Source organism: Sus scrofa, chromosome 13, assembly GCF_054392235.1.
Source record: "Sus scrofa isolate SSC_HxYL_T2T_F1_AM1 chromosome 13, Sscrofa_HxYL_maternal_Yorkshire_Landrace_v2.0, whole genome shotgun sequence".
Lineage (NCBI taxonomy): Eukaryota > Metazoa > Chordata > Mammalia > Artiodactyla > Suidae > Sus > Sus scrofa.
Window position 1 is genome coordinate 78,516,650 of NC_139395.1, and position 22,141 is coordinate 78,538,790.

At 36.1% G+C, this 22,141-nt stretch overlaps 1 protein-coding gene across 21 annotated transcripts in view; it reads left to right on the plus strand.

The window, feature by feature from the left end:
- The window catches only part of GRM7 (glutamate metabotropic receptor 7), an 894,437-nt gene that overhangs the window by 438,085 nt on the left and 434,211 nt on the right, over positions 1-22,141 (plus strand). For all 21 annotated transcript variants that reach the window (XR_014823664.1, XR_014823663.1, XR_014823654.1 and 18 more), the window contains exon 3: positions 20,763-20,904. Coding sequence is in view for 5 of the 21 variants with exons in the window: in XM_021071050.2 (XP_020926709.1) it covers positions 20,763-20,904 (142 nt within the window). In the remaining 16 variants the exon portion in view is untranslated. The remainder of the gene's footprint in view (positions 1-20,762; positions 20,905-22,141) is intronic.

Consider the following 22,141-nt stretch of genomic DNA (forward strand, 5'->3'; position numbering starts at 1 on the left):
CTCCAGCTCCATTTTTCTTTTTCAGGATGTCTTTGGCTAGTCTGGGTCTTTTGGGCTTCCACACAAACTTTAAAGTATTTTGTTTGAGTTCTGTGAAAAATGTCCTTGGTAATTTGATAGGGATTGCATTGAATCTGTGTATTGCTTTAGGTAGTATAGTCATTTTGATGATATTGTCTCTTCCAATCCATGAGCATGGTCTATCTTTCCATCTGTTTGTGTCATCTTTGATTTCTTTCATCAGTGTCTTACAGTTTTCAGAGAACAGGTCTTTTGTCTCTTTAGGTAGGTTTACTCCTAGGTATTTTATTCTTTTGGATGCAGTGGTAAATGGGATTGCTTGCCTAATTTCTTTTTCTGCTCTTTCATTGTTGGTGTATAGAAATGCCATCGATTTCTGTGTATTAATATGGTATCCTGCGGCTTTGCCAAATTCATGGATGAGCTCTAAACCGTTTTGTGGTAGATTCTTTAGGATTATCTAGGTAGAGTGTCATGTCATCTGCAAATAGTGATAGTTCTACTTCTTCCTTTCCAATCTGGATTCCTTTTCTTTCTTTTACTTCTCTGATTGCAGTGGCTAGGACTTCCAGAACTATGTTGAAGTGTAGTGGTGAGAGCAGACATCCTTGTCTTGTTCCTGATCTCAGTGGGCATTCTTTCAGCTTTTCACCATTGAGAAGGATGTTCGCTGTGGGTTTGTCATATATGGCCTCTGTCATGTTGAGGTAGGTTCCCGCTATGCCCACTTTCTGAAGGGTTTTTATCAGAAATGGGTGTTGGATTTTGTCAAAGGCTTTTTCTGCATCTATTGAGAGGATCATACGGTTTTTATTCTTCAGTTTGTTAATGTGGTGTGTCACACTGATGCATTTGCGGATGTTGAAGAACCCTTGCATCCCTGGGATAAATCCCACTTGATCACGATGTACAATCCTTCTAATGTATCGTCGGATGGGGTTTGCTAGGATTTTGTTCAGGATTTTTGCATTGATGTTCATCAGTGAAATTGGCCTGTAGTTTTCTTTATTTGAGGTATCTTCGTCTGGTTTTGGTATCAGGGTGATGGTGGCCTCATAGAATGAGTTTGGGAGTATCCCTTCCTCTGCAATTTTTTGAAATAGTTTCAGAAGGATAGGCATTAGGTCCTCTCTAAATGTTTGATAGAATTCACCTGTGAAGCCATCTGGTCCTGGAGTTTTGTTTGTGGGAAGTTTCTTAATCACAGGTTCAGTTTCAGTTCATCTTTTCTACTTCGTCTTGGTTTAGTCTTGGAAGATTGTACTTTTCTAAGAATTTGTCCATGTCTTCTAGGTTTTCCTTTTTATTGGCGTGTAGTTGCATACAGCAGTCTCTTGTGATCCTTTGTATTTCTGTGAAGTCCGTTGTTACTTCTCCATTTTCATTTCTAATTCTATTGATTTGAGTCCTCTCTCTTTTTTGCTTGATAAGTCTGGCTAGGGGTTTATCAATGTTGTTGATCTTTTCAAAGAACCAGCTTTTTGTTTCATTGATCTTTTCTATGGTTTTCGTCATTTCTATTTCATTGATTTCTGCTCTGATCTTTACGATGTCTTTCCTTCTACTCAGTTTAGGTCTTGTCTATTCTTCTCTCTCGAGCTGTTTTAGATGTAAAGTTAGCTTGTTTGTTTGGACTTTTTGTTTCCTGAGGTGGGCTTGTATTGCTATAAACTTTCCTCTTGGAATGGCTTTAGTTGCATCCCATAGGTTTTGGAGTGTCGTATCCTCATTGTCATTTGCTGCTAGGTATTTTTAATTTCCCCTCTGATTTCTTCAGTGATCCATTGGTTGTTTATTAGCCTGTTGTTGAGTCTCCACGTGTTTGTGTTTTTTTGCATATTTTTTCTTATTGTAGATTTCCAGTCGTATAGCGTTGTGGTCAGAAAAGATGCTTGATATGATTTCGATTTTCTTAAAGTTACTGAGGTTGGATTTTTAGCCCAGCATGTGATCAGTCTTAGAGAATGTTCCACGTGCACTTGAGAAGAATGTGTATTCTGTTGCTTTTGGATGGAATGTCCTGTAAATATCTTTGAAGTCCATCTGGTTGAATGCACCATTCAAGGCCTGTGTTTCCCTATTGATTTTCTGTCTGGATGATCTGTCCATTGCTGTAAGTGGGGTGTTAAAGTCCCTGACTCTGATTGTGTTATTGTTGATTTGTCCTTTTAAGGTTGTTAGCAGTTGCCTTATATATTATGGTGAACCTATGTTGGGTGCATAGATATTTAAAATTGTTATATCTTCTTCTTGGATTGATCCTTTGATCATTATGTAATGTCCTTCTTTGTCCCTTAAAATATTCTTCATTTTAAAGTCTATTTTGTCTGATAGGAGTATTGCTACTCCAGCTTTCTTTTGATCCCCGTTTGCGTGAAATATTTTCTTCCATCCTCTCACTTTGGATTTGTATGTGTCCCTAGAAGTGAAGTGGTTCTCATGAAGACAGCATATATATGGATCTTGTTTTTGTATCCATTCAGCCAGTCTATGTCTTTTGGTTGGGGCATTTAGTTCGTTAACATTTAAGGTAATTATTGATATGTATATTCTTATTGCCATTTTATTAGTTACTTTGGATTAGTTTTTGCTGCTCTTTTCCTTTCCTTCTTCTCTTGGTCTTTTCTGCCTAGAGAAGTTCCTTTAATATTTGTTGTAAGGCTGGTTTAGTGTTGCTGAATTCTCTTAGCTTTTGCTTTTCTGTGAAGGTTTTGATGTCTCCTTCAAATCTGAATGAGAGCCTTGCTGGGTAAAGTAATCTTGGTTGGAGGAGGTTTTTTCCTTTCATCATATTAAGTATGTCATGCCACTCCCTTCTGGCCTGCAGAGTTTCTGTTGAGAAATCTGCCAATAACCTTATTAGGCTTCCCTTCTATGTTATTTGTTCCTTTTCCATAGCTGCTTTCAAAATTTTCTCTTTGTTTTTAATTCTGGTCATTTTGATTATTATGTGTCTCAGGGTATTCCTCCTTGGGTTCATTTTATATGGTACTTGTTGTGCTTCCTGGATTTGAGTGAGTGATTGTTTCCCCATATTAGGGAAATTTTCAGCTATTATTTCTTGGAATATTTTTTCTGTCTCCTTCTCTCTCTCTTCTCCTTCTGGCACCCCTATAATACGGATGTTGGTGCATTTAACATTGTCCCAGAGTTCTCTGAGATTCTCTTCATTCCTTTTTAGTCTTTTTTCTCTTTTCTTCTTCTCATCTGGTCCACTAATCTGTCCTCCACCTCACTTATTCGTTCTTCTGCCTCCTGTATTCTGCTGTTAGCTGCTTCTAGTGAATATTTTATTTCAGTTATTGTATTTTGCATCTCTTCTTGTTTAAGTTTTCTATCTTGGGTCTCTTTGGTCAGTGATTCCTGTAAATTAGCCATCTTTGCCTCCAGTTTATTTCCAATGTTTGGATCATCTTCAGCATCAACAGTCTAAAGTCTTTTTCCTGGAGGCTGAGAATCTCCTCATCACTTAGCTGATTTTCTGGGGTTTTTCCTTTCTCCCTCATCTGAGTTATAGTTCTCTGTCTTTTCAATTTTATAGGTTTTTGGTGTGGTGACCTTTTTACAGATAATAGAGTTGTAGCCTCTCTTACTTCTGGTGTCTGCCCTGCTGTGGCTCAGTTTGGTATGGGGGCTTGCTGTAGGCTTCCTGATGGGAGAGGCTGATGCTTGCCCACTGGTAGGTGGAACTGATTCTAATCCCTCTGGTGGATGGGGCTTAGTCTTTGGATGGGATTAGAGGCAGCTGTGTGCCTGAAGGTTCTTTAGGTAGCCTGTCTACTGAGTGGTGGATCTGTGATCCCACCTGGGTTGTTGTTTGCCCTGGGGCTTCTCAGTAGCTGACTGATGGGTGGGGCCAGATTTTCCCCAAATGGCCGCCTCCAGGGAAAGTCATGTCTGCTGAATATTCCCTAGATCTTTGCTTTCAATGCTCTTCTCTCATAACAAGCCACATTTGCCCCTGTTTTCCCAGGATGTCCTCCAAGAACGGCAGTCAGGTTTTACCCAGTTTCCCATGGAGACTTTGCTTTGCCCTGGGACCCAGTGCACACGAAATTATGTGTATGCCTTTTAAGAATGGGGCTGCCATTTCCCCCAGTCCCATGGAGTTCCTGTGCACAAGCCCTGCTGGCCTTCAATGCCAGATGCTCTAGGGTTTTTTTCTCTCAGTGCCAGATCCCCATATGTGAGATTTTGATGTGGGTCTCAGATCTCTCACTCCTTTAAGTGAGTCTCTCTGAACCAGTTAGTTTCCAGTCTGTGGAGCTTTTCCAACTGTGGAGGTATGGGGTTGTTTATACTACGAAATCACCCCTCCTACCTCTTGATGTGTCTTCCTCTTTTTCTTCTGGAGTAGGATAACTTTTTTAAGGTTTCCAGTCCATTTGGGTGAAGAATGCTCAGTCTTTTGTTGTGAATTTTGTTGTTTTTAAGTGATTAGTTGAGCTCCAGTCCCTCTATTCCACCATCTTAATCCCGTCTAAAAAAAGGATTCTTATTTATTTTTTATTGTATTGTCACCCTTCTTCTTACCATCTTTTCTTATGGAATTTTCTTCTTCCCATTTGCCTCTTAGAGTAATTCCTGAAATCCAAGGGTGATTTTAGTGTGGATACAGCACTTGGAGCTTAAGTCTATCTGGTTTCATTAGCAGGTAATGTGAGTTGAACCCATGCCGTATATGAATATAGAAAATCTTTTCACATATGACTGATTTTACATATTCCTTTGGTTCTTCTAATTCACAACACTCTCAAAAAGGTAGCAATCCACATCTGATCCTAGCCTCTAATTAAAGTATCTGAATGATTCAAAAAGTGTACCTTCCCCTCTAGAAAATAAAATTTGCCAGGGCTAGCTTAACACTCAGAGCTCACCTAATTACAAAGGTGATTCAACCTAAATTAAAACTATATTCATTGTTACAAGATTACATGCATGTTCTTAATATTTTGTCTTAAACTTTTAACATCTGGTTGATTGCCTTTTGTATAATCACATTTCAGCATGTAACTTGGCATTGTTGGGACAACTGATAAATCTGAGGTTTGTGTGATTGCTGACTTATTACCCTCTGGGTAGAAAAATTCGTTCTCTCACATTTTTTTCCTTGTGGGTGTTGCTCTGACACTAACCTGGAACTCTCTTTACCAGAAGCAATTGAATTGCAGATACAGCTGCTTCCACAGCATTGGTTTTATTTTTATGCATGAAACATAGACTTCTCATTAAATTTTATTTCATTTATTCAATTTCAATAATAACCCTTTGCATATGCAATGGCAAAGGTGAATATGATGTCTTATCCTCTCTCTTCTCTTTTTTTTATTCTTCTTTTTGTGACCCCTAAGCTAAAACATTAAATACTGAACATATTTTATTCAATCACTCATGTATCTTTCTAGATTTTGAGGATATCTGCATGTATATCCCTTCCTCTCTTCTTTCAAGACTTGAAAATGGTTGATCACATTTATATTGAGATCATTAAAGGTGACTTTATGACTCTTTTTTATATACTATGAGTTTAAGAGCAAGAAATCTTTCATTTCTCTTACCAAATCCCCCCAAAAAATATGTCATGAAAGACAAGTCTGTTTGTAAATATGCCTGGGAAAAATGTCATCCTGGCTTACTACACACACTCCCTTCTTAGAACAGAAGTTAAGCTTTATCTGGTGCACCTTTGAGTAGAACTTGGGAGATAGTTTAGAAGACTCTGTTTCCAGGAGTTCCTATCATGGCTCAGTGGCTAACAAACTTGAATAATATCCATGAGTATGTGGGTTTGATCCCTGGCCTTACTCATCTCATGGGTTGAGGATATGGCATTGCTTGTGAGCTGTGATATAGGTTGCAGATGTGACTTGGAACCAGCACTGCTGTGGCTGTGTTGTAGGCTAGCAGCTGTAGCTCTGATTAGATCTCTAGCCTAGGAACTTCCATACACTGTGGGTGTGGCCCTAATAGACAAAAAAAGACAAAAAAAAAGAATTTGTTTTTCAATTCCTGGATAGAAGACTTGCACTCTGTCTAGCCACCATGGTTGATAACATGGGAGGAGGAGAATAAGGCCAATTTTCAAAAAAAAAAAAATCCTATCAGTAAGCCCCTATATCATTTGCAAATATACACTAACCTTTCCAGAAAGACTTACTGAAATAAATTCTTCAAACTTTTAAGTGACCTAAGAACTCAGGAGGCATTGATTTCCCACATTTGATGACCTGGTTCGTGGCATGACTTCTTGTGGGAATACTCTAAATAATAGAGAACGAGTGTGAACAAGATTTCTCCAAGGCCATACCAGTAAATTGGAAGATGGTGAATCCACTCACATATCTTATTCTATCCAAGGCCCTTGGAAAACTCAATGAACTCTTTATTCCCTACTGTTAACAGTTCAGTCATCTCCTGGGACATGGAAAGCATTTATGCAAAGCCACCTGCTCTAGTCACATAGATGAAGGCTGGATGTGATCCAGCATATTCCTTTATCTCTTGTGCTTAAAGAAGCATTATCCAACATAAAGACTAAAATACACTCCTCAGTGAGAGAGGGGAAGGATTTTCTCTAAGCCTGTGAGAAATGGTGAGGGTGACATCTTTCTAAACTCATTAAAGGCAAGATTCATTTGTTTCCAGTTCTTTGGCTTAAGACATACACATCAATATATAACAAGTTTCCTTTAACAATGATAAATGCTCAGAATCTTTAAAAATGGCTTTTATTGATATGTGTATTCTTTCAAGTCTTAAGGGAATAATATTTTGCTGAAGTATTGATATATCTTAGCAGAGACACTAAGGGAAAATGAGAATAGAGCTGCAGAAAAAGATGCTGAAAAAAGAGCAGAATTCTAAAAGTTTAGTTTAATTCCTCTTTTAGCATGCAGAGGTCATGATTTCAGTGATAATCGATCATATGAGAGAAGTCTAATTTTGATATCCAGTATGACAAACCCTTAGCCAAATGGAAAGTGCTAATCATACAAACGTGGTGCTTTCTTTCTTCGTTTTTCTTTTTTTTTAACAAATGAATTCTGGTCTTTAAACATTCCATCAACCATGCAGGTAGAGCCTTGAGATCTGAGTTCAATGATCCTATTCCTGTTGACAGGATGAAGACTCAATCATTTTCACACTCTAAGGATATACAGAGAAATATACTTTCTTTTTTTTGTGGAGGGGTTGAATTAAAAAATCTCTGGCACCAATTCATTAAATGGAAAGATACTATAATAAAGGTGTTAACAAAAATGTTCCACATCTTGAAAAATATGATAGCCTAGTAGGTCATAGGAGTTACAAATATTCCATTTCTTATGATTTATTGATTCATTGAGAGAAATGTTATAGAAGCAAGAGTTGGCGAAGTCCCATTAGAATTCCTGAGAACTGGTGGGAGATATCTCTGGGCTGAGGGTCAGGTGCTGTCAAGTTTTGTCCTGGTGCTGTCTTTAGCTATGCACTGTTGGACAAATCAATTTAACTTCCAGGCTTCTGTTCCCTCATCTATAAAATGAACTAGTGCCCCTACCTTTTTTCACCTCTTATAGAACTTGGTGGTGTTCAAATAAGAATGGAGAAATTAAAAAAGCTTTGAAACCAATAAAAAGAGTCATTGTAGGGAAAATATATTACTTTAATGAAAGAACCAATGAAGAATGACATAAATCATTTATTAATTTATGAGGTAAAATTAATAGTGCAGAGATTATTTTACAAAGTACTCTAATGTAGTACTGAAAATAATGCACACACAGATTACTAGAGAATTCACAAAAGTAAGAGCATGTTTTTAGAGCCACTGCCCTAGAAATGTAATGAAATAGTTTTCTTTTTATATATATGCCTACCCTAAATTCCCACAGAATTTGAATTCTATGGATGGATTCCACACTGACATGATATATGATTATCCTCTAACATTCAAGATTTAAAATGAATCATGACATAGGCCTGCTCAATTCTCCCACACACACACATTCAAGTGAGGATATGACTAAATGCAAACAGTGGTTTGGAAATATCAGTTGCGTTTTAGATTTATGAGCTGACCTCCTTTTTATTGTCCAAGGATGCATAGTGGCCCATCCTTACAGAATCACTCCTTTGACACAAGTGACAATTGCTTCCGACTGCCGAGGCTGCTCAAGCCACAGAGAAAACCAGTGACTGTAAAAAAATCAACCAATTTCTTAGTTCTTGTTCAGGGAAAGGAACAGCTTGCCTTCCAAAGGCTTCCTGAATCAGAAGACATTCTTGATTAAGCCACTCACGACCTGCCAAGATACAAGCTGTTGAGAATAACTTGATGTTTTGAACTGGGATTTTGGTTATAAACTAAACTCAGAGCATCCACAGAGACCACCACAATTTTGAAAGAGAATTAAGAAGAAATGTTGTCTTACTAGTAAATTTCCCCATGAAAATGAATAGGATATTTGTCTTTTATGTTGATTTCTTTTAGCATCTTAAAGAGTATTTTAGACATACTAGGTGCTTAGTAAATTTTCTTTTTAATGAATGAATACATGAATGCATGGATGTAAAATAGCAAAGGGGGTAACTCAAAGTATAACCTCACCAGCTAAAAGAGGTTCAAGTTAGAAATTAAAAAAATAAGACGTTAATTTCAGAGCATTAGTTCTGAGTTGGCTGGTCACCTTTCCTTTCCATACCATTGTTACTATCTTTGAATTGAGAGGGTTAAGAGTTCCTGTAATGGCTCAGCAGATTAACAACCCAACATAATGTCCATGTGGATGCAGGTTCAATCCCTGTCCTTGCTCAGTGGGTTAAGGATCCAGTGTTGCCACAAGCTGCGGTTTTGATCTCAGATGTGGCCCAGATTTGGCATTGCTGTGGCTATGGCATAGGCCTGCAAGTGCAGCTCTGATTCGAATCCTAGCCTGGGCACTTCCATCTGCCATAGGTGCAGCAAAAAAAGAAAAATAATAACAAATAAAATGAGAGAGTTATTCTAAGTATGATTTGATTTCTTAGGGTCTTAGATCAAACCAGCTAGAATATGCATGGCTCTGTTAAAGATTGCTTTAAATCTCAATGTCTCCAAAACTAAGGTGCACATTCTTATCCGGTAAAATGATGCCCCTGAATTTGCTGTACATGTTTAACTGAGATTTGAAGTTCGACATTTCTAAGCTGAAAGATATGATGGATTAACCTTTTTTTAGCCTTTGCAGATAGCACGTGAATTCTGCTCTCAATGAGAGATATAGTGCTCACTGGCAGGGACAGAGAATAAGGTATTACTCAAGCACATATACTTCCTTATAGTTTGTCTCATAAAGTCTCATGTAATCTGACTCCAACCCCATCAGTCTAACAGCTGCCTTTTATTACACTTTGCAATAGACAAGTTCTTCTCTCCAAACTCCCTTAAATGCTCTTGACATTTGGGTTGCTGAGCATTTTCTCTGAGTGTTCATGTACCCTTGCCCCCCAACCTTGCCTTCCTCCTTTCTGTCCTCTTTCCCCACAATCTAGGAAGAAATACGGATATGTCAGAGATAATGCAAACAGTTAATGGCTAAGACAAATCAAGAACCCTGAACATGTAATTCCCAGACTTCCAACCAATAAGTCTCCATCACCAAAATCTTTGCTTATCCCATCTCTGACCCTGGGTACCATTTCTCATTTCCATGTGGCTACTTAGTGCCTTCCACTTTTTCTCTTCTCCTTCCTCAACTCTCTTTCCCACAAAGTCATGCAACTGCCAATTGGTCCCTTTTCCCCAGCATCTCTCATCACCACAGTTGTGATTCCTAGGCTTTCTTGTGCTTTGTACTTTTCTTTGGCTATTTTACACTGTCAGGAATTCATAATTTTCAACATTTGTGTTGGTCTTCATCATTTTCCTTGTGGTTGGATGTTGTCAAGAGGAAATAATGGCTCTGAATCTAACATCTACAAGACTGGAGGAGGAGGGATGCCGGGATCTTTCTTTCTCTCTCTCTGTCTCCTTTCCAAAAGGAGTGAGTGTTTTTAAGAACTGCCTCTAGCAACCTTGACCAGTTTGGTAAGTAACATGGTCCTGTCTACTTTGAAAGGAGACTGGGAGATTCAGAAGCAGAGTTGTCTCCTTGGTCTATGATCTGTAATCAGCTGTTGCTTGGTACTGGACATCCTACCATCCTGAGAAATATCAGGAATCTATTAGCTGAGATGGAAGGGGAGGGTTAGGACATTGTATCCATAATGACTTCTGTCTTCCCTTCATTAAGTATTCTTCCACAGAACCCCTGTACATATGTGAAAAGTCACATCTGAGACTCTTTTCTTCCATAATGCCTTTAGTGTACATCTTTTTCTGCTTGTATGACATTTGCCATCCTCTCCCTGTAACTTGTGAGGTATATTTTGAAAAACAAAAGTCCTGGTACTCCTTTGCCATTAATTTCATGATTTGGGGCTAGTTTCTTCAGAGTGCCTCCATTTCCATCTGTCCAAACAGGTTATCAAATCAGCCTTGTAAGGTTGTATGGCCATTGCATATGATATATAGCACTTCACATGGTATCTGACACACAGAACTCAGTGAGTGCCAGTCTACCACCATGATTAACATCATCATTATTAAACTCTTTGGACCTAAGTTTTTCCATTTGTAATGAATAATGGGACAAGGTTCATTTCTAAGCTTCCTTATACTGCTTTCATATATTCCTCCGCACACCCAAGCACAATCCTAGAAATCCTTTCATATAATAGGGTCTCAACAAATATTTGCTCAATTTAATTGGCATAGCTAAATAAATAACAGACCAGATCTTCAGTGGAACTGTATCCTGTATAAGCTCTGACAGGATTGAGCTGCACATGTTAAATGCTCTCCCATTGCTTCTGCTTATTACATGGAAAAGGATCCATAATCATTTGGGAGAGAAAAGTCTTTTTAATGGAAACAATCTGTGGCCTAACTCCTGAAGAGTCTCTTGCAGTTATAGATTGCTAGGTACCACAGGCAGACAGAAAATGAACAGGTTTTCAGCTTTAAATCAAGAAGCAGATTGATTTCTGGCACTCTGCAATTCTTTTCATTACCTCAGTGGCTTGTACGTCCTTAAGCCACTGACAGGCAGCTTTTTCAGTCAAAGCTGACTACACAAATGGAGGTGTCCTGTCTGTGACATGCCTCTTCTTTGCAACATTTATGATGATGCTGTCCAAGTTTCCCTACATATCTGTGTCCTGTATAAATGTAAATTAATTCACAATTGCAATGCCAACTGGCACTGTCAAACTCCAGTTTGCATTCACACTCATATAAAATGTCCCTCAAAAGTTAAATTCCTGGGCTCGTGGTGTTGAACCAATGTTTTCTCAGCTATAGGGTGCTCATAAACTGTGGTACCTAAATAACATCAGATGTGTAACAGAGAGCATCCTGAATCCACTGTGAGGGACTAAGCTAGAACACCATATAAAGTTTGAAATCAGTAAGGCTGTAACTTGAGGTGTCAGGTGTTGAACCAATGTTTTCTCAGCTATAGGGTGCTCATAAACTGTGGTACCTAAATAACATCAGATGTGTAACAGAGAGCATCCTGAATCCACTGTGAGGGACTAAGCTAGAACACCATATAAAGTTTGAAATCAGTAAGGCCGTAACTTGAGGTGTCAGAAGAGAGTGTATTGTGCTGGGTTGTCACTATTATTGAGAAATAAGCTAACTGATATCCAAACCCCAGGGGTATGTAAGTTCATATGTGTGGACCACTTCATTTCCTTGCTGACAGACACATAAGACCTGGATTATTTTCTCACAATGAATTGTTTCTTGCACGACATGCTTGGTCTAAATGGAATGCTTGGTCAAATAATTCATGTGCCATATACATTTTTCCACCTGCCTCATTCTCTTATGGATCTGAGACAAACGAAATGATTGTCTTTCCAGCAAGTACCACTCAAGACTTCCAGGGAGAAAGATCAAAACAGCATGTTAGTCTCCCCTCTTTTAATTTTCAATCTTCTTTCCTTCCAATATTTGGCTTTATGAACATGTTCATTATATTACCATGTTAATGGCCCATTTCTCTCTTCTGTAGAGTTGTTTGATTTTGCTCACCTGTGGGCAGCTGTCTCTAAGAGAGGATGTGCGTCTCAATTCGGCAATCACAAAACTGTGCTTCAGTTCCCCCGTTGTGTGCTGGCTGAGCCCTAAATCCGCAAGCACAGACCGCCCCTCCACTAATCATGTCGCCAAATGGAGTTCACTCTCATTTGCTTAATCACTCAGCTTTAATTGAATCCTGATGGGAAGCTGGGTTTCCATCCAGAATTATTCCCTTTCTCCTGCCGAGAAGGTGGTAGAGCAGCCATTTCTTCTCCCAGAACAGTTTGCAGATGGTTTCTTCCCTCTGTACTCCACGATGTTTTCCAGACTTGGAGGCATTACGGTTTTGAGACTCTAGTCACTATTAACAAGGGAAATTTCTCCTGTTGTACTCTCTCCACACATCACTGTAAACCTTGAAACAAACCATCCCTTCCTTCCTTCTCCCTATGTCACCATCCTTAGAACTCCCTAAAAAATGTTTGTTAAAATATCCATGCATAAATTCTACTTCTACCTAAACTGGTTACAGACAGTTTGGAGATACCCAAGCTAATATTTCTCAAAATCTTCTCTCCTGGCCACCTGTAGTAGTATCACCTAGGACAGTGATCTCAAAATCTGGTTCCCTGACCTGCAGTAGCAGCATCACCTGGGAACTTGTTAGACATGCAAATTCACAGGCTTTACCCAAACCTACTGAATGAGAGTCTCTGGAAGTAGGAACCCAAAATGAGTGTTTTTAAACAAGTCCTCCAGGGGAGTTTCTGTAGTGGTGGCATAAGTTGGAGACAGAGCTTGGATCCTGAGTGGCTGTGGCTGTGGCATAGGCCAGCAGCTGTAGCTCTGATTTGATCCCAGCCTGGAAACTTTCATATGCCATGCATACAGTCCTAAAAATCAAGCAAACAAAAAAACAAACAAATCCTCCAGGTGAACCAATGCATGAGAATCACTCACCTAAACCTCTTGTTAAAAATTCATATTCCTGGACCTATTCCTTGACTTAATAAATAAGAATTCACTGGAGATGAGACTGGCCAGGTGGGTAGGTTAAAGTAGATTAGGTAGATAGGTAGATAGATAGATAGGTAGATTGATAAACATACACACATACATATTTTTTAAAATTTTACTTTGAAATAATTTTAGATTTACCAGAGTTACAAAGATGAATTCCCATATACCCGCCCCCAGTTTGCCCAAATGTTAATACTTTAAAAAACTAGTGTGCATTTATCAAAATGGAGATATTAACAGTATAAAAATAACTACAAACTTTATTCAGATGTCACCAGTTTTTACATAAATACCTTTTGTTTTTCTGTCCTAGTCTTTTGTAGAATGTCCCTCAAGTTGGATTTTTCTGATGTTTTCCCATGAATAGATGATGATGAACGTCATGGGTTTGGGGGTGAATAAAATACAAATGGGGTGACCTTATCAATCCCATCATATCAGGGAGCACATTTAAGGGGGAGGGAGTGGGATGGACTGTGAGTTTGGGGTTAGTAGATGAAAACTATTGCATTTGGAATGGATAAGCAATTAGATCCTGCTGTATAGCACAGGGAACTATAGTCACTTGTGATGGAACATGATGGATGATAATATGAAAAAAAGAATGTGTGTATATGTGTATATATGTATATGTGTGTGTGTATATATATATAATACATACATATATTTTATATATGTGTGTGTGTGTATATATATGAGTGACTGGGTCACTTGTCTGTACAGCAGAAATTGACAGAATGTTTTAAATCATCTATAATAAAAAATAAAATAAAAAAATCCCTTAGAAACAATAAAAAATGTAACTTATACAGTGCTAAGTGATGTTAACTTTGTGGTACAGTTAGTTTCTCCACTGTTAAGTTATTCTTTTTCCTTTTCCATATTCTTAAGAAGTGAGGCACTAAATCCTGACTACACTCAAGGGCAAAAATTTAATCTCCACCTCTTCAAAGAAGAATATCAAAGAAGTTGTAAGCTTATGTTTAAGCCACAAGAATATCTGGTAAATATTTGGGGCAATATTATTTTAGGCTTTATAAATGTTCAGTGTCTCCTTGTAGTTTCCCACACTAATTTTAGCACTCCTCAGTGGACCTGGCATGGGGCAGTTTTCCTATAGTGTTCTAATGACCATATTCCATTTCCCTTTTTCCTTTGATATTATTAGTTAGAATTATTTTTGTGAGGAATGTTCATTCATTCTTTCTTAGTTTTTATTGACTTGGTCATTTATTTTCTTCAGTATTGATTCATGAGCATGTATTGTATTATTTGCTTAGTCATTCAATACCATCATTATTTCTTTTGTTATTACTCATCTAACTTTGTCCATTGGGAATTCATTTAGGTTGGCTTCTATGTCCTTGTGACATGTCCTTTCTCCCTGCCTAAATATATACACATATATATATTTTTATGAATTTTTGTATGTATTATACATATATGTATATTCATTTATATACATATTCCTCCCCAACTATGTATATAAAATACACACACACATATATACATATATATATTTACATATATATATATTCCTCCCCAACTATATGTATATAAAATACATGTTTTTGTATGTATTTTACATGCATATATATATATATATAAGTATTGTTATATATATATATCTAAATGCATATGTATGCATTTTTATCCACACACACACATATATATTCCTCCCCAAATATATATATATATATATTTTTTTTTTACTTTGTGGACAACTTGCTTCCTGACATTACAGGCTGGTCCAGCTTCATCTTGTATGTACTTGGCCTCAACTTCAGAATCACACATGTCCCAAATAGATCTGGTTCAGTTTGTCGAAAAGCGGTATTTCAAGACGAAGATTTGGGCACTATGTATGCTTGTTGCTATGGGGTGTCATTACTTTTAGGCTCTCTCAGTGGATAGTATTAGGGCAGGCTACATATGTGTGTTTGTATATACACTAGTGCATGTATGCATCTCTCTCTCTCAATCATGAATTTCTGCTGATACATTTGACTCTATCTCATACCACATGGTTCATTCTAGCCATACTCTCTTGTTTGTACATAATTTCTTTAACTCTGAGAAACTTGTCTCCTGTTATCTACAATTTATTTCTTGTTTTGTTTAATTTGAATGCGAAAATTAGTTTCAATATCGTTAACTATATATCCTTGTGAAATATTTGCAAATCAGAGTTCCTTTTTTATATGCTTCTTTTTGTCTTTATCATTAGTTTCTAGTTATGTGCTGTTTTTTAAAGTTACTTAGGATAACTCCTTTTCTCTTCATCCCTTTCAGTGAACTTCCCTGATACATTCCTAATTCATTTCAATTCCTTTGTCACAGTCCACATTCCATTTTAAGATCCCCTGATATACTGGTTGATTAATTTAAATTTGCATACAGCAAAGCCTAGTTACTGTAATGTGTTGTTCTTAAGGTTTTGGCAAGTGTGTGGAGTCATGAATCTGTCATCACAGTATGACACAGAACATTTCCACTGCCTCCAATTCCCTTGGGCCATTCCTTGCAGTCACCCCCTTCTCTCTCTCCTCATCCCTGGCATCCACTGATCTTTCCAGTCCTATGGTTATGCTTCTTATCTAGAATATCATATGAATGGAATTATACAATATGTGGTCTTTTTGGTTTGACTTTTTCATTTAGCAAAATTCATTTAAGATTCATGTATGTTCTTCTGTGAATCACTGATTCCTTTTTGGTGCCGAGCAGTATACTATTGCATGGATGTACTATGGTGAGTTTGTTTATCCATTCACCTATTTACAGATGTCTTAGCTGTTTCCAGTTTTACCAATTACGAATGAAGCTGCCATAAACTCATTGGTGAGCAGATTTTTTGAGCATAACTTTTCATTTCACTTGGATAAACAATATGTTAACTTTTTATTTAACATTTTGGAAATACCAAACTGTTTTCCAAATGGGTTTTATCTTGGTACATTTTCATCAGCAATGAATGAGCATTTCTGTTGCTCTGAATCTTCTCCAGCATTTGGTATTGTTATTTTTATTTATCATCATCATCATCATCATCATTGGCTTTTTAGGGCTGCTCTTGTGGCATATGTAAGTTCCTGGGCTAGTAGAGGGTATTATTTTTAAAAAATCTATTTTAATAGGTATATAGTAATAGGCATATATTGTGGTTTTAGTTAGCATTTTCCTTATGACTGATATGGAGCATTTTTATGTACTTATCTGCCATCTCTAGATTTTTAAAATGAGTCTAATCAGAAATTTTGCTCATTTTGAGTTTTTTTTTTTTTTTTTAATTTTGAGTTAAAGAATTCATGTATTCTGGATACAAGTCTTTTATTGAATATATGTTTTTCTCCCAGTTTTTGGCTTACATTTTCATTTATTTGATTCTTTTATAGAACAGACATTTTAAATTTTCATAAAATCCCATTTATCATTTTTTTTTCTTTATGAATTGTGCTTTTGTTGTCATATCCAAAACTAATTGTCAAACCTAAGGTCATACTGATTTCCTATTTTCTTCTAAAGTTTTTCTGGTTTCACATTTTATACTTAGGCCTGTCATTCATTTGGAATTAATTTTTAAGTAGATTTTACCATTTTTGTATGAGGTATATGTTAAGATTTACTATTTTGGCCTTGGCATGTTCAGTGGTCTCAGCATCATTTATTAAAAAGGCCATCATTTCTCTATTTATTGCCTCTGCACCTTTGTCAACAATTAGTTGACTATGTTTGTATCAATCCATTTATGGACCTGTTTTCTGTTTGATTATGGCAGCTGTATAGTAAGTCTTGACCTTGGGTATTCTGATTTCTCTGACTTAGTTATTTTCCAGAGTTCTTTTGACTATACTTGTTCCTTTGCCTTTCTAGATAAATATTAGAGTTAGCTCCATGTCCATGATTTTCTTTTCTGTGGATAGGTTCATTTGTGTCATATATTAGATTCCTGATATAAGTGATATCATATGGTATTTGTCTTTCTCTTTCTGACTTACTTCACTAAGTATGAGAGTATATATTCCCATCCATGTTGCTGCAAATGGCATTATTTTGTTCTTCGTTATGGCAGAATAGTATTCCATTGTGTGTGTGTATATATATATATATATATATATATATATATATATATATATCTTACATCTTCTTAATCCAATCATCTGTACATGGACATTTAGGTTGTTTCCATGTCTTGTCTATTGTGAATGGTTCTGCAATGAACATGAGGGTAAGGGAGAGGGAGTGGGATGGTTTGGTTATTTGGGGTTAATAGATGCAAACTATTGCCTTTGGAATGGATAAGCAGTGAGATCCTGCTGCATAGCACTGGGAACTATGTCTAGTCGCTTGTGATGGAGCATGATAATAGGAGAAAAAAGAATGTATACATGTATGTGTAACTGGGTCATCTTGCTGTACAGTAGAAAACTGACAGACACTGTAAACCAGCTATAATGGAAATAATAAAAAGCATTATAAATAAAAAAATTAAAATATTCGAGTTGGCTGTTGGTATATATATTTTTACAAAGTTTACTGAGATTTTGATTGAGATTGCCTTGAATCTATAGGTAAAACTGGGAAGAATTTAATTTAAATGATTCCATTCAGCATGTTTTATAGTTTTCAGAATATAGATATTACATTTTTTGGTAATGTATGTATTTTGTTAGATTTATAAATAAACACTTTTTTGGTGGTATTGTTAGTAACAATGTATTTAATTTAAAATTCCAATTACTCATTGCTGATTCATGAACGTATGATTGATTTTATTTATTAAGTTTATATTGAACAAGCATGTTTAATTCACTTTTTAGTTCTAAGAGTTTTTTGGTGTTTTTTTTTTTTTTTTGAGGGGGAGATTTCTAGGTAGAAAATAATATCTTCTCCAAATAGAGGCAATGGTATCTTTTTTTCTTTCCAACATGAGTGCTTTTTGTTTCTTTTTGCTTGGTCACATACATACAGTACAGTGTTGAATAGGGAGTTTTAAGAGAGGACAAAATTCCATTGTCCTTTTTTACTATTAAGTATGCTACTTGTTTTAAGCTTTTTGTAGACACTTATTCTTAAGCTAAAGAAAGTCTCTTGTAAACCTGGTTTGCAATTTTCATCATGAATATATATTGAATTTTTTGAAGTGCTTTTTCTGCATGTATTAATATGGTCATATTTTTTTATTCTTGTTTAGTCTAATAACAGGTGAATTGTAATGATTTGTTTTCAAATAATGAATCAGTCTTGAATTCTTTGGGTGAAATCCACTTGATTGTGATGTATTATTCATTTTTTATATATTTCTTGATTTCTTTTGTAGTAATTTTTGAAAGAATTTTGCAAGTATATTCATGAATGGTATCGGTCTTTATTTTTCTTTTTTTCAGTTTCTTCATCTGATTTTGGTATTAGGGTGATGCTGACCTGTGAAATGAATTATTTTCTCTTTCCTATTTTTTGGAAGAGATCGTGCACATTGTACTTTAATTCTTCCTTAACTAGGTAGTAGAATTTATCAGTGCAAACATCTGAGCCTGTTTATTTCCTTTTTGAAGGTTTTTGTTTGTTTTTACACTGTGAATTTGTTACCTTAAATACACATAGGACCATTCAGATTATTTAGTCTTCGTTTAGTTTTGGCAGTTTGTATCTTTCAAGGAATTTGTCCATTTTACTTAAGATGTTGGATGTATTGGCATAATTTTTTAAAAATATTACTCCCTTAATTCCTTTTGCTATTCATGTATCAGTATAGTTACCCCCTGTCTCAATCTGACAGGGTTATTTGTGACCTTTCTTTGTGGTCATCCTCAGCTAGAGATTAATCAATTTTATTGATCTTTTTAAGTTTCATTTTTTTTTGCTCTTTCATCATATATTTCTTTCTGGTGTTATTAAGCTGGAGTTTATTTAGCTCTTCTTTTCCTTATTTCTTAAAGTGGATGCTTAGGTTTGCTGATTTTGGATGTTTCTTCTTTTCTCACATAAGCATTTTATGATATCTATTTCCCTGTAAATGTCAGTTTAGCTGTAAGCTATACATTTTGAGATACTGCAGTTTCTTTTTCATCCAGTTAGAAGTATTTTAAAATTTCCCTTGGAACTTCCTCTTTGACCCATGAGTTATTTAGAAGTGTATTGTTTAATCTCTAGGTGTTCAGATATTTATTTTCCTATTAATTTTCTGTTGTTAATCTCTAGTTTGATTCTGCTATGTTTGGAGATCATAATGCTGTTCTATTTATCTATTTTTCTCTTTTATGACCCAGAAGATAGTCTAGCTTAATGAATGTTCCATTTTCACTTGAAAAGAATGTGTACTCTTTTGTTGTCCTGAGAATTATTCTATAAATGTCAATTAGGTCAAGTTAGTTTATAGGGTTGCTGGATTGCTATACTTTTTATAGAAGGGCCATTGATGATTTCAAGCACACTAAAGCATGCTATTGAGAGCCACTTATAGAGAGCTAACACTAATTGACATTAAAGTATAATTAAGCCTCACTTTTGGATTATAGTTTATATTTTTCTATGTTAAGGAAGCCTAGGAGCATTCACCCAGTTGTCCATGCTCTGAATGTAAGTTTGCTAATTATGGGTACTTCCACATTACAAATGGATCAAAGTTTTCCTTTTGTCTTCCCCTGGGTCCTCAACCCCCTGGAGGGCCTTTGGGGCCTTTCCTGCAATTATCCTTTCTACCTCTTTTGCCTATGCCAGCCTTTATTAAGGCGTGTTTTATAAATGACTAGATCTAGGAGCTGCTACTAAGCAAGAGTTGGAGTGGTATATCTTACTTAGTAAAGTGTTGCATTTTTCCTTGTCTTGAAATTCATAAGACAATTAATACCATAACAGTTCTAAGAAGTCTGGTGTAAGCACATCTATTTATCTCGCTCATCTCCTTTTCTTCTAACATGAAATGGGTGATCCTAACTACTTTAAAGATTTTTAAGATCAGGTAACAGACATAAAACACACATTTGTGGGTTGGGCAAATAGTATGTGGTCAATAAAACTTTATTACTGAGATTTATGATAGTCAATCTTGTTTTTGTTTTATTTTTATATTTATTCCATTGACTGTGAACTTTATAAGATGAGATGGGAATAATAAAGAGGAAAAATTCTGAGAATGCAAACACCAGATAAAAATAGAAATTGACAGGAGCATTACCTGTTCAAATACATGTTTTATTGTGGTCAACTGATTGTGGTTTTCTTATAGTTAATTACATTCATTTTAAAGACCTCCCACCAATATGTCTACCTAAACCTATCTCCTCAGAGTCAGTATCATTGGTATTCCTGGGCATAACTAACCATTTACAAGTGCATTGCATAAATTCATTTGAGTAATTAAAAACAACAACAACAACAACAATAAGAAAAAAAAGAAAGAAAAAAACAAGTGCATTGCAAAGAGAATGAGGCTGCACCACACCATGGAAGGTGCACCAAGTATTAACAGCTCAGGACTCAAAGGTCCTAGGATGTCCCCATTCAGCAATATCACCAGGGAAGTGCTTATGCCCTCAGAATTCACAATTTCCTCCTCCCCATCTACTTTTCCTGGTTCGTTTAATATCTCTGTGGGAACTTAATTGACACTCTGCTTTCTTTTCTTAAACAGGTGGGCTCTGCATTGCCCAGTCCGTGAGAATCCCCCAAGAGCGCAAAGACAGGACCATTGACTTTGATAGAATTATCAAACAGCTCCTGGACACCCCCAACTCCAGGGCCGTCGTGATTTTTGCCAACGATGAGGATATAAAGTAAGGCTGATGGGTGAAATTCATTAATATGCATGTTGCAATTTAGGAGACAGAAAGATCAGGATACTAGCAGAGAAAGGGGAAAAGATAGCACAGAATCAAATCAATAATTACATAGCGGCAGAGTCTGTACACGCTTTCTACCTCGCAGAAGTAGTTAGAGCAAACCGTGGAAGAGCAGCATGCTGCTGTCATGTTTCCCCCCTGTTAGCTAAATAAATGTATTCAATTACTTGTAAAAAGAGAAAACCACTGGACCTTTCAAAGGTTCTTTTATTTTAAAAATATATCCAAATGTAACAGACTTTTATCTAAAGAGTGGCTCTTCTTAATGTAAAAGAAAAATGTCTTATAATTCTGGCTATATTGTTCCTGCTTTGGACTCACTACGTTCAAAACCAAACTTGTCATATCTCTATATTCTCCAATCCATTTTTTCCTCTCTCTTTTGTTACCTTAATCTGCCTTGGAGTCAAAAATCTGATTGCAATCTTGATTTTCTTTTTAGCTCATCCCTTGTACTCTTGGCCAAGCCATGCAGAGCTAACCTTTGAAGTGCTTTTAGTATACAAATATGCCCTGTTTCCTTTTCTGACCACTGACACTTTGGTCCAGAATCCTTATTTTTTTTTAGAATAAGCAGTAAAATAAACACACCTGTTTAAAAAAAAATCAAAAACCATTTGAAAAAATCTAGATTAAAGAAGTTAGAATCTTTTTTTTAATAAGCTCTCTCTAGATGCAATAGGTAATGACCTGTTTCTTAAAAATTCTTCTAGAGACAGTCTGTGTGTTTTTAGACAAATGGAAGAACACTATGCATTATATTGTTCTACTCCCTGCTTGCCTTTACTCACTATTTTATCATGGAGGTCTCTGACTGTCATTACCTATAGCTGTATTCAGTCTTTTCAATAGCCATGCAAAAGTTCATTTTGTATATTTGCTATGATTTATCTAACTGCTCCCTTACTGATTGACATTCAAGTCTGATTATAGATTTTTTTAATTATAAATTATATTGCAATAAAATCTCCTACAAATCTGTATGCATATATATATTAATATTCACATATTTTATATTTTACATATTTACAACATATGACTACATATTAACATAATACAAACATATGTAATGTACAACTGTATTATTTTTATAAGTATTTAAAGCATACATTGCTGGATAAGAAGTTTCCAGAACAAAGATGTGTTCCTTCTTAAAAGTGAATATTGTCTT